This window comes from Onychostruthus taczanowskii, unplaced genomic scaffold, assembly GCF_017590055.1.
Source record: "Onychostruthus taczanowskii isolate IOZ18803 unplaced genomic scaffold, ASM1759005v1 scaffold24, whole genome shotgun sequence".
Lineage (NCBI taxonomy): Eukaryota > Metazoa > Chordata > Aves > Passeriformes > Passeridae > Onychostruthus > Onychostruthus taczanowskii.
The window spans coordinates 4,370,860-4,384,522 of NW_024499684.1; the positions used below are offsets into that span (position 1 = coordinate 4,370,860).

General features: G+C 47.7%; 1 protein-coding gene across 1 annotated transcript in view; it reads right to left on the minus strand.

The window, feature by feature from the left end:
* Window positions 1-429: 429 nt before the first annotated feature.
* PLD1 (phospholipase D1) overlaps window positions 430-13,663 on the minus strand; it is a 62,130-nt gene continuing 48,896 nt past the window's right edge. The window contains exons 22-28 of the mRNA XM_041405811.1: window positions 11,312-11,425; window positions 10,173-10,222; window positions 9,132-9,266; window positions 6,647-6,800; window positions 5,920-6,034; window positions 2,438-5,362; window positions 430-2,360 (exon numbers count right to left, since the gene is read on the minus strand). Coding sequence (XP_041261745.1) covers window positions 5,138-5,362; window positions 5,920-6,034; window positions 6,647-6,800; window positions 9,132-9,266; window positions 10,173-10,222; window positions 11,312-11,425 — 793 coding nt within the window. The 3' untranslated portion in view covers window positions 430-2,360; window positions 2,438-5,137. The remainder of the gene's footprint in view (window positions 2,361-2,437; window positions 5,363-5,919; window positions 6,035-6,646; window positions 6,801-9,131; window positions 9,267-10,172; window positions 10,223-11,311; window positions 11,426-13,663) is intronic.

The following is a 13,663-nucleotide window of genomic DNA, read 5'->3' on the forward strand; positions in this document are numbered from 1 at the left end:
AGCTTGGAAATGCCACTGATGCTTTATTAATCTCTTCTGCCCCTGGAGGACAACAGGCAGCTGCTTCTTCCTCACTCTCTACTGAATTTCCTTTACTGGAAGTTAAAAGAGACAGGGGCAAGTTAATTTTATTTTGGAGACAGAGTGTTTTTGTCTATGCCTTTCATAATGCCTTTGGATTATTAAAACTCCTTTAAAACACGACTTTTTAATCTATTTAAGAAGTCCAATTTTCTTTCTGTGCTGTTTCACCCCAGCAATTTCCCTCTCCCAGGAAAACCCAAATGACTCAAACCTAATCATTTTTATTGCTATTCTGGGCCTTTCCCCCTCACATCTTGGCTGCTGATACAGAGCAAGGACAGAACTGAAGGCAGGATGAGGCCCCCAAAACAAGGAGAAATGACACCAAAGCCAAACGTTCTGGCGTGATGATCGGTTGTATTTTCAGTCCATTAATACACATTCATTTACCAGATACAAACAGTGAAAGGAAAACTATTGTTAGCAGGAACAAGGATACAAAACTCAATTCCAGCAGCCTTCACAGAAGGGATATTCAATATCACAGCAGCACTGTCAAGGGAGGGACGCACGGAGACCTGCGCTCACACCCCAAGTGGAAGCTCTCCTTTTGTGGATCAGTTTAGCTAGAGACGTAATTTCAAAAAAAACCAAAACGCAACAAAACATTCCCGAAACGGTGACTGTTTGACACTTTTTCTCATTTCCCTAGTGTCAGGACTAGGGAAAGTTGGAATTATTTACATACAGGAGATTTTACGAAGACACTGGAAGGGTAAAAATAGAATAATCACAAATACTGGAAAATATAACAAGAAAGCAGGCAGGAAAAGGAAGATAGGAAAAAAAAAATAAAGTGACACCCCAAGAGGATCATTGCATTCAGTGGTCGATGTGTGGTTACCGGGGCAGCTCCACTTTGATACACTGAGATTCACAGGCTGGCCTTGATTCACTGCCATGAAGTTGCACTCTGGGTTGAAAGCAGGATCCTGCAGAGCTCCTGGGTTCAGCAGGATCTCAGCAGTGCAGCAGCCACTGCTTGGTTGAAACCATTTGCAGAACGAGTGCCACGAGCTGTGACAGTGTGTGCACATCTCGTGGGGCACCCAAGGGGTGCCAACCTCTGCTCATGTCCTGGTCTGGAGACCTCTGGTTTTCCTCCCCTTGGCCACACCATGAAAGGCTCTGCTGCTGGTGAGAGGGGCCAGCCTGGCCCAGCATGGATTTGGGGCTCCACATGCAGCAGGAGAGGGAAATGGCATTATCCTACAGTTCTCTCATTCTTGTATGGCAGTGTCCCCACAAACGCACTCTGTGCCCAGATACAGCCCCCAGAGTGTCCTTGCTACAAGTGTTCAAGGCTCCTTACACTGAAATAACAACAGCACATCTGCACTTGATTGTACAGGGATGCTCCCTCTGGAAGGAAAAAAGATACTGGAAATTATTCATGGAAGAGTCCCAGCCAGGCAACACCTGCACTGAGGTTCTCTCAGGGACAGCACCAGGATTGCAAAATCATGTTGTGAGACTTGATCAAAAGAAAGGAAAATGGAGTGTTTGGGGATTAATGCAGCACAGCTCACCAAGTCAGGGGACAAACTGAGACCAAGAGACCAGATATTGAGCTGAGCACTTTGACTCTTCCATGGAGCACTGGAGTGGTTCTCTTATAAATTGGTTTTTAGTACAGTTCTTGCAGACAATGACATTTTATCCCTCATTTTTTAAATCATGCATTAACTTTACAGTGAAAAATTTATCCAGTCCAATATCTATACAACAAAACAGATATTTTAAAATATCAGACTATTAAAATTTAAGGAAAGGAGTGTGAGTTCTCAAAATGATACCTGTTAAAGAATAAATTAAAGGGAAAAGAAGCGTTCTACTTGGGTTGAATTACAAAATAAAGTCTGAGCCTGGAAGAATTCCTCACTTCCTATAGTTCTAACAAATAAATGCCACAAGAAACAGTTGATGTTTCTGGGGTTGCTAGTGCTTGAATCCACATCACCTGTTCCAGCTCTGGGTATCGTGGGTGACCTTCTCCAGTTTGAAGCCCACGCTGGTACGACAGACTAAGAAGCAGTGATTGTTCAGGTGCACAAATCAACTCTCTCAAGGTCTTCAACTTCACAGGCTTCTTAATATAAGAAACAAACCTGTGGCAGCCAGGGCCCAAGGAGCCAGCTCCAAACAGCAGAGCCTGGGCTGTGAATGAGCAGGGCCTTCACTGGAGTGGCTCCAGCCCTGCTGTCTGTTTGGGGTGAGCAGAGCTGCTCCACAGGGAACTTGATGGCCCCACAAGCCCCTGGAGATGCTGGGATCTCCTCACTGTGCTGAGACTGCACACCCTGCTTGCATCTGAATGTTTCTAAACTCCTGGTATCAGGAATTTAGCACCAACACCACTGTGCTGAGACTGCACACCCTACATCTGAATGTTTCTAAACTCCTGGTATCAGGAATTTAGCACCAACACAGGGCAGGGATGGTCAGTGCAGTGCCTCTGTTCCCACAGAGGGAAACCTCCTCCCAGACAGAGAGCCAACATCAGGCCTGTCTGCTGCCTCAATAATGAAAGACCTTCTTAATTAGCACCTTTTCATACCAAATCAGTCGATTACATCTCCCTCCATGGCTCTGCTGTGTCACTGGGGACCAGCAGCTATCACACAGGGGGCAGAACCTGAGTGGTTGTTCCCCAAAGCAGCCTGGCAGAGGGGGAGTTAACACCTCTGGAGTTAGGAAGCCCCAACAATTAGCAACCTACCATTTTAAAAGACAATGTAAGGATAATTTAACAATTATAAAAACCTTTGCTAATATGAGGAGGAGGAGAATAAGAGCACTTAGAAGGTGACATGAGTGTTGCACTTCAAGGTTCAGTGTATAGGTGGTGGGGCTGAACACTTTCTGACTCTGAACATGGATCTGTGTGACTGACAAGGATTCTCTGGCAGGCTGTAATTGTTTAAAGCCAGCAGCTTCAGTCAAACTAAAACAGCTAAAAACATCAGGAGAGAAAAGCTCTGAACCTGCACTGATGTGAAATCACAGGACACCTTTGATCTTCCTCGATTGGAAATGGTCAGGGCACACATTGCTTTGGCTCTGCAGGGGGTGACCCCGGGTCAGTTTTCTTAAAGGAACAAAAGTCATGGGAAGATACTTATGTGCTTACAGCATGCCAGGTAAAACCATCAACTCAATCACATAAAATGCTGCACATGCACTTCCCAAAGGTGAACCAGACCACAGATGCCAGAAAGGAGCATAAAAGGCAACTGCATCTACAAAACACAAATGTAAAACAGTGGAAGCTGTAGGAATGGGCTGAGATTTGGAAGAACATCTGGGGTTTGTTCCCTATTTGGGTGATGCACCAGGGACAGAGTAAGCTGGTGCCTATTTACAGGTTTGAACACAGAAGGCAATCAGCAAAAACGTTTTGCCAGCTACGTTTTGGGGATAGCTGGGTGACCACTGGGATTATTTTCCAGTTAAAAAACTGTTGGAAGATCCAGAAAAGAAAAAAATAAATTCTGTGAACTAAAATAAATACCAGTTCACTGGGCCTTTTGACCAAGGAGTGTTGGGCACAGGTATAACCCTGGGAAGGGATGCCCAGATGCAGGCACAGCAGAAGAGCTCAGCCTCCCACTCCTCCAGATCCAATTCTCCTTAGTGTTTCCTAATGCTCCATTTTCCCAGGGGCTGACACAGCACTGCAGACTGCCAGGAACACATCAGGTTGGAGCTGGACACAGAATTGGGAGACATGGGATCACTGCAGGATGGAGCATGGGGTAAGACCCAGGCTGGTGCCCACCACACGAGGTCCTAACCCAGGAACTGTAGTGTTTTTCCCAGGATGGTGGATTGAACTGCTGCTTCTCTGAACAGGGAGGTGCAAAAGAGCTCTGGAAACCTTCTTATAGCAATGTAAAACAGGAATGTGCATGCTGAGTTTTACCTCTGCTTGGGAAGGCACGTCCTGCATGACTGAACTCAAGGTTGTGGCAGGTTCACTAACAAAGCAGAGACAAGGCTTTGTCATCTGCTCCCCTTCCCCCTCACACTCACCCCATCTACAAATCCACACACCAGCTTGGTCTGAGCATGGTGTCAGCTTAATGGCCTTTCCCTTCTATTAAGTAGGGGGAAGGGATGGAAATGACAATCTACCCATATGCTGCAAGATGAACACACAAGCAGAGTGCAGAGCTTGGTTCAGATCACGCTGGCTTTGAGTCTCAGTCCTGTTACATGAAGTGCCTTGGCTCCCCCAGCTCTGAACACCTCAGGCTTGAGTTGGAACCTTGATCCTCTCCTGAGGAAAACAGTCACACTCAGTGGGACCAAGCTGATGTGCTGTGTCTGCACAGGTCAGCAAACCCCAGTGATCTCCAGCACCTCCAGCTCCATGGAGACTGCCCTCTGCCAAGCCTGAGGGCTCCTGATTGCTCCAGCAGCAATAGGAAAAGGATTTTTTCCCCCAAAGGGATGAAGAGACCGAAATGCTGATTCTGATACAGGATTGTTAGTCTGTTTCCCTTTAAGAAGTGAAACACTCAGAAAGCTGCAGGACAGCCCAAGGCAGCAGCAAATGGCACTTCCCAACAGTGGCAGGCTGCACAATGTGCTCTGATGGCTGTGGAAGGGGTGAGATGGGGAACTCCAGCGAGCCAAGGTGCAGATACCAAAGCCTGAGAAGCAGCACACAGAGCCCAGGACTCCTGTGCAGCCACAGCACGATCACAGTATGAACACAACCACAGGACACAGCTGGCAGTGGTGACAACATCGATTGGGAGTCAGTTCCTGTCCTAGGAAGCAGCCTGCATCCTTTAGATGCTCAGAACATGCCTGAAGCAGTAACTCCTCCAGAAGTTAAACTTCTCATCAGCCACCATTTCCAAGTTCTTCTGCTCCTCTTGTCTGCTAGTGTTGATTTGCTTCAAGTTCCTCCACCAAAATCCTTCTGAGGGGCTCATTACCTTGGTGAAGAAGCTTTTAATCTCCTTTAACTTTCCAAAATCCCATATTTTTCATTAACTTCTCTCCTGAGAACAAGACTTTAAAAGGTAAAGCAGACTGCATCTTCTTAAGTCCAAACCTCCATGGGTACCATGGACTCCTTTGTTCCAACGGAGGGAAGCAAGTACTCTTCCTCCAGAAAACGAAAGGGAAATTGTACTAAAAACCCACGAATCTTTTTTAATTCTTCTGCTGCTTTCACAGGATCATCATTTGCTAATTTGGGCTTGTTGATGAATTCACGCAGTTGGGTTAAATTATTCACCTGGTCACTGGGAAGGCATCGAAACACCTGATCAAAACAGAAAGAAGTCACCTGTCAGTGTAGGGGAAAGGCAGCAATGCAGAGTTCCTGAGAAAGACCCAAGCATCCAGTGCAAATTCCCCAGGATATGGATGATTGATTCAACAGCCCAGAGAACATGGAGGGAAGAGCTATGTGCCTGCCCTCGATGAGGCTGGAACAGGCAGAGGGAAGCTCCAGGCTTTTCTGATCACTGCAAAAGCTCATTAAAAAACAGTAGTAAAATTTGCTTCTACTCCAGTTACCCTGTGGCTAATTACAAGTAGTAACTACACCATGGCCATTCACTGGAGCTACAGCTGATGCAAACACAAGGAGAAATCTGATCTGCTGCCTTCATGGGTGCTGTCACACTGAGAATGCACCAGCTCCAGTTTCCTGTTCACAGCTCTTGCATCTGACAATACTTATTCCTTCAAAACAACTCTGAAGGTCCAACCCCAGGAACTGGCTCTGCTCTCTTTGCCCTCCCTGTGCTGCTGTTCCCACTGACATCTGCTGCCTCTGTGTGGGATGGAGAGGGGGGAAGTTGCTGTTCTCCTCACTTTATCAAAGATGGTGGCATTCCGAGCTGCTGTGGCAATCCACACTTCCTTGAAGAATTTGTCACAGACGGGATCCTGGTGTTCTGGATTGAGGTCGGAGCCACCAAGGACGACCCTGAGAAGACAAAGGGATGGATGCTCACACAGGCTGAAGCACTCTTGATAAACACCAGGAGAAAAGAAGTTTCCTTGGGACTTGCCAAACCCTGTGTGCTCCCAGCACCCTCCCACTCTCATTCCCTGTGATAATCTCTCAGCTCTAAAGCTGCTTCATTTTCTCCTTTTCTCCTGTGCAGTAACTGTCCAGATGGAAAAACAGGGTGGGGGAAAAAAAAAAGAAAAAGGCCTTAAACTAAAAATGGCCATGTTGTGGGCCAGATGGCTGCTCCCAGCAAAGACGCTTCCTTTAAAAAGTGACACTGCCACCCAAGATTGAAAGAGTGAGCAAACAGGATCTGGAGGGGAAATACCACTTGTTTATGAGCTCTGCTAGTGAAATCCCAGAGCATAAATAATTTGTAAAATCAAGCCACCAAGCTGTGGACAGGAGCAGTGTGCGGAATCAGCAGCAAAACCCCGGGCTAAGTCCAGGCCAAGCAGAGCTAAGCCTGGGCAGGCAGCGGCAGCCCATTGGTTTGAAAGGCTGTGGGGGCAGGTGAAGCCTGAGCAAGCCCTCCCATATCGCTGCCCTGTATCCCCTCTGTGCCCAGCCAGCCCCCAGACCCACCTGAAGCAGCGCAGGCGGAGGGACTGGGCGAACCTGCCGGCGCCGTACTCCTGGCCGTCCATGACGGAGGGGACGGTGTCGCTGTCCTGCACGATGATGGCCATCTCACTGTCCCTCTTGCCCAGCATGCTGCGGTCGTTGATGTTGGCAGAGCCTGGGCAGGGCAGGACAGGCACAGGCAATGTCTCACTGCTGCTCCAGGTGCTCCTGCACAGCCTCCATCACCCCCTGCCACCCCTGGGGACATTCACACCCCTCGGCCCCAGGGGGGAACCATCCACGGCTTCGAGGGGTAAAACCCCAACCTGACACATCAAGATTTTGGCTGTTATATTTTTCAGATCCTGGACTGCATTAGTGTGTAACTCTGAACTCCATACAGGGTGTTAGTAAGCTCTCTCCACATTTTGACCAGATCCTTCTAAGCCTGAGAGCCAAGGACACCATCAGCCTCAGGTCCCAAAAAGTATAAACCGAAGTGAATCGGGGTGGGGAGCAAATTGGGAGTATATGACTTCATTACCTGAAGCTATAATTGGAGGATTGGCCCAATATGCAAATAGACCAAACTTTTATCTGTCTGAGAAACTCATGCCCACTTTGGGTGTGGCCCCTTGGGGAGGCTTTGTCTGCCCTTAATATACCCGAAGGCCCTTCAGTAAATATATCTGCTTTTACCTTTTTAACTTTGTCTAGCCTCTGTTTCTAGGTAAGCCCAGGGGGCTTCCTTATGGAAACACAGACCCTGAGAGGAGCTGGGGGAGAGAGAAAAAACCCCAACTAATTTTTGTAGGCTTCAATAGAAGAAAATTAAATCACAGCCGAGCCAGGCCAACATTTTCAAAATTTGTTTTTTCTGCAACTTCCCAGATGCTTCTGCTGAAGGAGCCACAGCTTTCAAAGGTCTGAACTGCATTTGGTTTGGATACCCAGTTATCTGAGGCAGGATGAGCTCTGTGGGTAAATCACTGAATGGTTTGGTTTGAAAAACACTTTCAAGCTCCTCTCCTTTAACCTCCCTGCCATGGTTAGGGACCAGGTTGCTGTGCCATTCAGGGGGGAGTGTTCAAGACCAGCTGAGGCTTTGTTCCCCCAAAGAGGTTTCTCTGTCCTACATTTTCAAGCTCCTCTCCTTTTAACCTCCCTGCCATGGTTAGGGAAACTTTTCACTAGACCAGGTTGCTGTGCCATTCAGGGGGGAGTGTTCAAGACCAGCTGAGGCTTTGTTCCCCCAAAGAGGTTTCTCTGTCCTACACAGACATCAGAAAGCAGGGCATGGGGGAACACTGTTTGCTTGCAGCTGTTGGCTCCAAGATTCAGGGAAGGATAGGCATAATGAGGTCATTAACCCCATAAACGACCACAACAACAATAAAAAATCTCCAGACACAGCTGTAAGAGACCCCCAGGCTGCAGTTAGTCACTGAGCCTTCCCAGGAACTGGATTAACTCCAGGGGAGCCAACACCTCCAGAGGAAAAACCAGCTAAGTGCCTCTCTGTCCTTTCACCCCCTCCTCCAGCCCAGTAGCTCCATGAGCACTTAATTTCCATGCACTCCCTCTTATGTGGAAAAGGGATGACTTCCCATCCCCTCACCAGGCAGCAGAGATGCACAGGCTGTATAAAAATCTACCCTGAAGCTTACAGTTACAGAAAATGAAAACTAAGAGCTGCCTCAGGCCCCCCAGACCATCCCAGCAGGAACAACACAGCTCCTGCTGTGATATCAAACCACCTCAGAGCCACTGCAGACAGGATCTGGCCCCTGAGAAGGTGACAGAGGAGCAAACCTCACCACAGGGCATCCGAGACCACTGCTTTGAAGAGAGGACATATTTTGAGTCTTGTAAATTCTAGTATTAAGGCATCAATTGGCAAAGTTTTTATTGCTGATATAACAGCTCAAAAAGGGCTTCTTTAAAGAAACAGGCTGAAATTCTGCTGCAGTTTAGAGCTCTGAGCCTGAACTCTTGTTTTTGCTTCATGTTCTCAGAATAAATGCAGTAAGAGAAGAGGATGAAATGATATCTATTACTCCCTATAGCATACTGTCCCATTCTTAGGAAATGGAGCTGATACATGACACATGTTGTCCAAACCTTCCAAATTTTACAGCACATTCTGTTCTTCCAGGAACAGATGACAAGTCTCACAAGTCTTCCTGCTAGAGCAGAGTTTGATACAAGACAGATGGACAATATTCCCTGCACTGGGATTCTCTTCATGGTTACACACAGATTTCAAAGATTTTAGAAAAACAAATGAAATGACAGCCCTCTGAATCCTTTCTTCCCTCTTGATGAATTTATGGGTTTGGTTTTTGGGTTTGTTTTTTTGCTGTTTAACAGCAAAATATTTCTCAGGAAAGAAATGACAACATAGAAAAGTCCATGGCACTGCAGCCTGCACTGTGCATGGGGATGGGAAGGGATTGATCCAGGTATAAGCCAGTGGCCCAAACCCCTCCTGGGAGCCCCTGCTCACCGATTATAACTGTGTTGTCATCAGCAATGAGCAGTTTGCTGTGCACATAGATGAGCTCCGTGACCAGTTTCCCTTCCAGCTCTGCATATGTTCGAAGGCCACAGAATGATATGTAGTTTATCCACTTATCTCCAACTGAAAATTAAAAGACAAGAAAACTGATGGGATGAGGGAGGTGGAAGAGAAAAAAAAAAAACAAACTTTGTTTACATGAAGACCCCTATGAGTTCACTTTTGACTTTTAAAACTTATAAATGAACAGATAACAGAAATAGGGCTTTTTAAAAATGGACTTGAAAATTTTCTTGTGAGCTCATTATGCTGCTCTGATCTGCTGCCTGCTCAGAGACTCCCACTTCAGTGGGAAATTACTCCAGTCTCCTGGGCACAACACAATAGATGGACTATGAGACTGTTTCTCTAGATCCTGCAGAAAGGAGGCTGGAAGCAGGTGTTTTGTCCATGGTCAGTATGGCAAATGTGTCCTAATGCACTTGTGTGCAGTTCAGATTTACACCAGGACCTAGAACAAATGAGGCATTATGCACGGTCCTAGTGTTTGTGATATGTGGCTTTTCACAGTGCTCCAATTCCCAGCAGAGCAAATTCCAGCAGGATTCCTCATGGCAAGGAAACAGCCTCCTGCTTAGGCAGGTTCTTCCTCTCCACATCTGACAACTGCCAGAAATAAACCCTGTGTGGGATCCACGGGGAAGGCTGAGCGCTCACGGCTCCCAGAAGCGTGACCCCGCTCAGGACATTTTCCAAATAACACAATCCTGAGCAGCTGCAACTGTGCTGCGCTCCTCCCTGGGGTGTTCCCCTCCTCTGGATCAGGGCTGCAGCCAGGTCTGAATTCTGACAAGTGGCCATGGCTTGTGTGACCCAACAGAGCTCGCCATGGGAGGATGAGCAAGGAGGAGGTCGCTCTCAGCCCCACGAGCCCGCAGCATGTGTTGCATGACGTGTTACAGATGCATCCATCAAACAGCAGCAACACAGTGAAGTAAACAACACAGAGGAGAGGAATAAAGTTCTTACCCTCTGCCTTCAGCTGGCCCAGGATGGAGTTTTCCCCTCTGCACATGGTCCTGGAAAGAAGGTAGGCAGCCATCAGCACCCCCGTGGCTCCAGACAGCAGCTTGTGCTGGAGCAGAACTGGGTGGGGTAAATCACAAACACAGCTGCCTCTCAAACAGCAGGAGAAACAGGGTGCTTCTTTTCCCAAATGACTGTTACTACATAAAGCACTGCTCTTGTTCCTAAAGGAGCTTATACCAACCTGCAGAGGAGCTGGGGAGCACTTCTGCCTTCTAGAGCACGTGGCAATGATAGTAAACGTGTGACAAGCAGGGCTGCTACGCCCTGTGCCAGGCCTGGGTGTGAAATCACGTTAAGAAAAACACTGACACGTGCAGAACACTAGGTCAGGGAGTTTGTGTGATTATGGCTGGGCTGGAAAAGCCACAGCTGGAATTCCACTGAGAACCAACCAACCCACAGGTAATTTCCTCTGGTTGCCCTTGCAGGAGGAAGCTCAGGCAGAAGGGTCAGGGGGATGTGCTACTTTCCATCTGCTTGTGTCCCCTGCCCCATTCATTCTCCTGGAGGTGCAGCAGGACCCCTGCAGGCCAGCAGAAAAGGGGGATTTCACTCTGAGGGTTGCAGCAGTCTCTGCACACTGACTGTGCCGTGGCCATACCATAACATAGTAGCTTTCCAGTAAAACTATCTTGGGCCATTTTGCCTTCTACATTTCTCAGCACAAGGACTATCCTGCTGCATCTCAGTCCTTCCTATGAGACCTGCTGGGCTGCAAGTGCCCTCCACCAAAACACCTATCCTGGAGCAGGGAATCCCACTGGGGAAGATGCCATTGCCTGCATGGGACCAACAGGCAGAGCCAGGCTAAGTATCAGCCAAAAAGGCAGGTTTGGAGACAAATCTTGGCCAGCAAGTCTAATTTAATCAGATTTAATCACCTAAGACCATAAAATGGTTTGGGTTGGTTGAGCCTTAAAGCTCATTTAGCTCCACGCCCCTGCCATGAGCAGAGACACCTTCTCCAAAACCAGGTTGCCCAAAGCTCTGTCCACGCTGGTCCCACTGATGGCAGGAGGGGCTGGGGGACCCCCAGCAGCAGTGGAGGTGTGCAGGGTCTGACAGCCTGGCTGAGGTACCTGTAGTTGAAGTGCATGATGGCCTGCAGCGCGTTCCCCCCGCCCGTCGAGATGTCCCCTTCAAAGCCGGGCAGCAGCGGGATCACCACGTACACTCGGAAACGCTTGTTCTCCCTGAGGAACAGGAGAGCGTGGGGAATATCAGCCTGGCAGGCTTACACCAGCCTGGACACAAGGTGAAGTCCCCTCAGTTTCACTTCCCCAGAGGTGACTGAGTTGGTTCCCATCCAAGGCCACCACACAGATTTTAAGGGAGCAGAGCATGAAGTGCATTTCCAGTTTCAGGAAATCATCACCTGCCATCAGTGCTGCTCTGAGTGCTCCTTCAGGAGCAGAGGGAATCATTTACTCTCAGCAAACAACAAAATAAGCTAAAGGAAAAGAAACACACTTTTACTGAAGTTCAGGGGCAGGCTAAGGATTTTTCAGATTTTGTCTGCCACTAGAGGAGTTTGTTTGAGCATCCCAATAGGCCAGTCACACAATACTGGTGCAGACTGGTGGGGACAGCTGCCTGCAGAGCAAAGCTTACAGAGCCATCACAGGCAGACACTCAAAACCTAACCCAATATTCCCACTGCCTCCTGGTTCTCAGAAGTCAAAAACACACAAAAGGTGGAAAAAGTTCAGGGCACAAGCAGAACATTGATCACTGGGGGAAGGCAAATAAATCCTTGATACACCACAGCACCCAAAAATCAGTTCCAGAGTTCTCCAGACTAATCCATACCCTAATCCTGACCCCATTCAGAACAAAAGCTATTACTGTGGCACTGCTTGGGACTTTTCTCAAAGCTCCCTTTGGGTTTCCTCTGCTGACAAATGCCAGGTACATCTGCTCTGAGAGCACTTTCCAGGTGCCCCTGGGCGCTGGGAATTCCCTGCTCTGTGCCCTGGAGGAGGAGGAAAAGGACAAGGATGATGCTCCATGGAAGGATGCTGCCACTAGATGGCAAACACAGTTTAATCAGCACAAAACCATTTCAGCAGCACTCTGAGGATGAGCCAGCCAGTCTGCAGTTTTTGCTAGCAGCACTCCTTCCTCGGGCAAACCATGCCTGTGAATTTAGGGGTGTGGGAATTGGGAAGCACTGGGGTCCCATCTGAGCTGGGAGGGAGACAGTGAGACCTGTGTGTCTCATTTCAACCAGCACTTCCTTCCAGCTGTGCTGGGCACTGCAGACTGGCTCTGGCTCACCAGCAGAGCTCAGAAATAGTTAATGAGGCCTTACCCAGACACAAGAGACTGTGAAACCAAGTCTGTTTGTATCATGAGAAAGGTCTACCAACAAAAGCATTCCCCAAAAAGCAGCTTGTTTGTATAAGGACAGTGTTTACCAAACTGCTTAGAGAGCCACCCATGAAAAAAAAGAGAAAACCAAGAAAAGAACATTATTAATAACATCAGTAGAAAATATTTAGTCTAGAAGAGTGAGAAGTATACAAGCTCACTACAGACCTTAATTTATAATGAAATGCTGTTCTCCTGGGGCAGTTTGAAAAATCAGCGTTATTATACAAAACATTTAGGTCTGAATTTACTTTTAATCTTAGGTAATGCAGAATTTGAACCTTATATTCCATGAGGAATTGCCAACATTAAGCCAGCACAATACTGGCATACAATTAGAGTAATGCAGAAGTGAGCATCATATCTGGAAATGGGTCACTAAATCTGTGTGACCCCCTTTTGAGATAGACTCTTAGTCTTTCCACAGTGCCCTGAACAAAGCCTGACCCAGGGCAGCTCCTGTGGCCTTGCAGACATTTCCTGCACTCTGGTGGCTGTCTCAGGTTGGGTACCTTTATCCAAGTGGGAATTTCCAAGCTCAAGTGCAAAAAAGAACAAAATTCCTGCAACCTTAGAGAGATAACTTCTGGAAAAGCAGGCACTGCAGAGTTCTGGACAACTACAATATGGAAAAAATAATCCATGCAAAAAACCATCTCCGTGTGTGGTGAAAAAGCCCATGAGAGATGAAAGGGAAAAGTTTAGAAAGTTTCCTGTATTTCAGCCCAGCAGGAGCAGGGTACAGTTTTATACTATGAAATGTATGTCTCAAAGAGACTCCAGGGGAGCAACCCTAAGCAAGGCTGCCCAGGATCAAAGTGAAGACAAGCCACTACCTGTGGCATTAATGTTAACACAGGGTCAGGTGTGCTGAAGGAGAGTCTAAAACGTGCTTGGATTCAATCCATCCAGGAACAAACAACGGTCCCCTTGCAAAGACTGGAGGTGGTGAACACCCTCCAGCATGTACCAGAAAAAGTTGTTCAAACAATAGCAGAACCCTGCAGTCAAATCCTCAAAATGTGTTTGCTTCCCCAGTTTGAAGCCACTCCTCTCTAGCT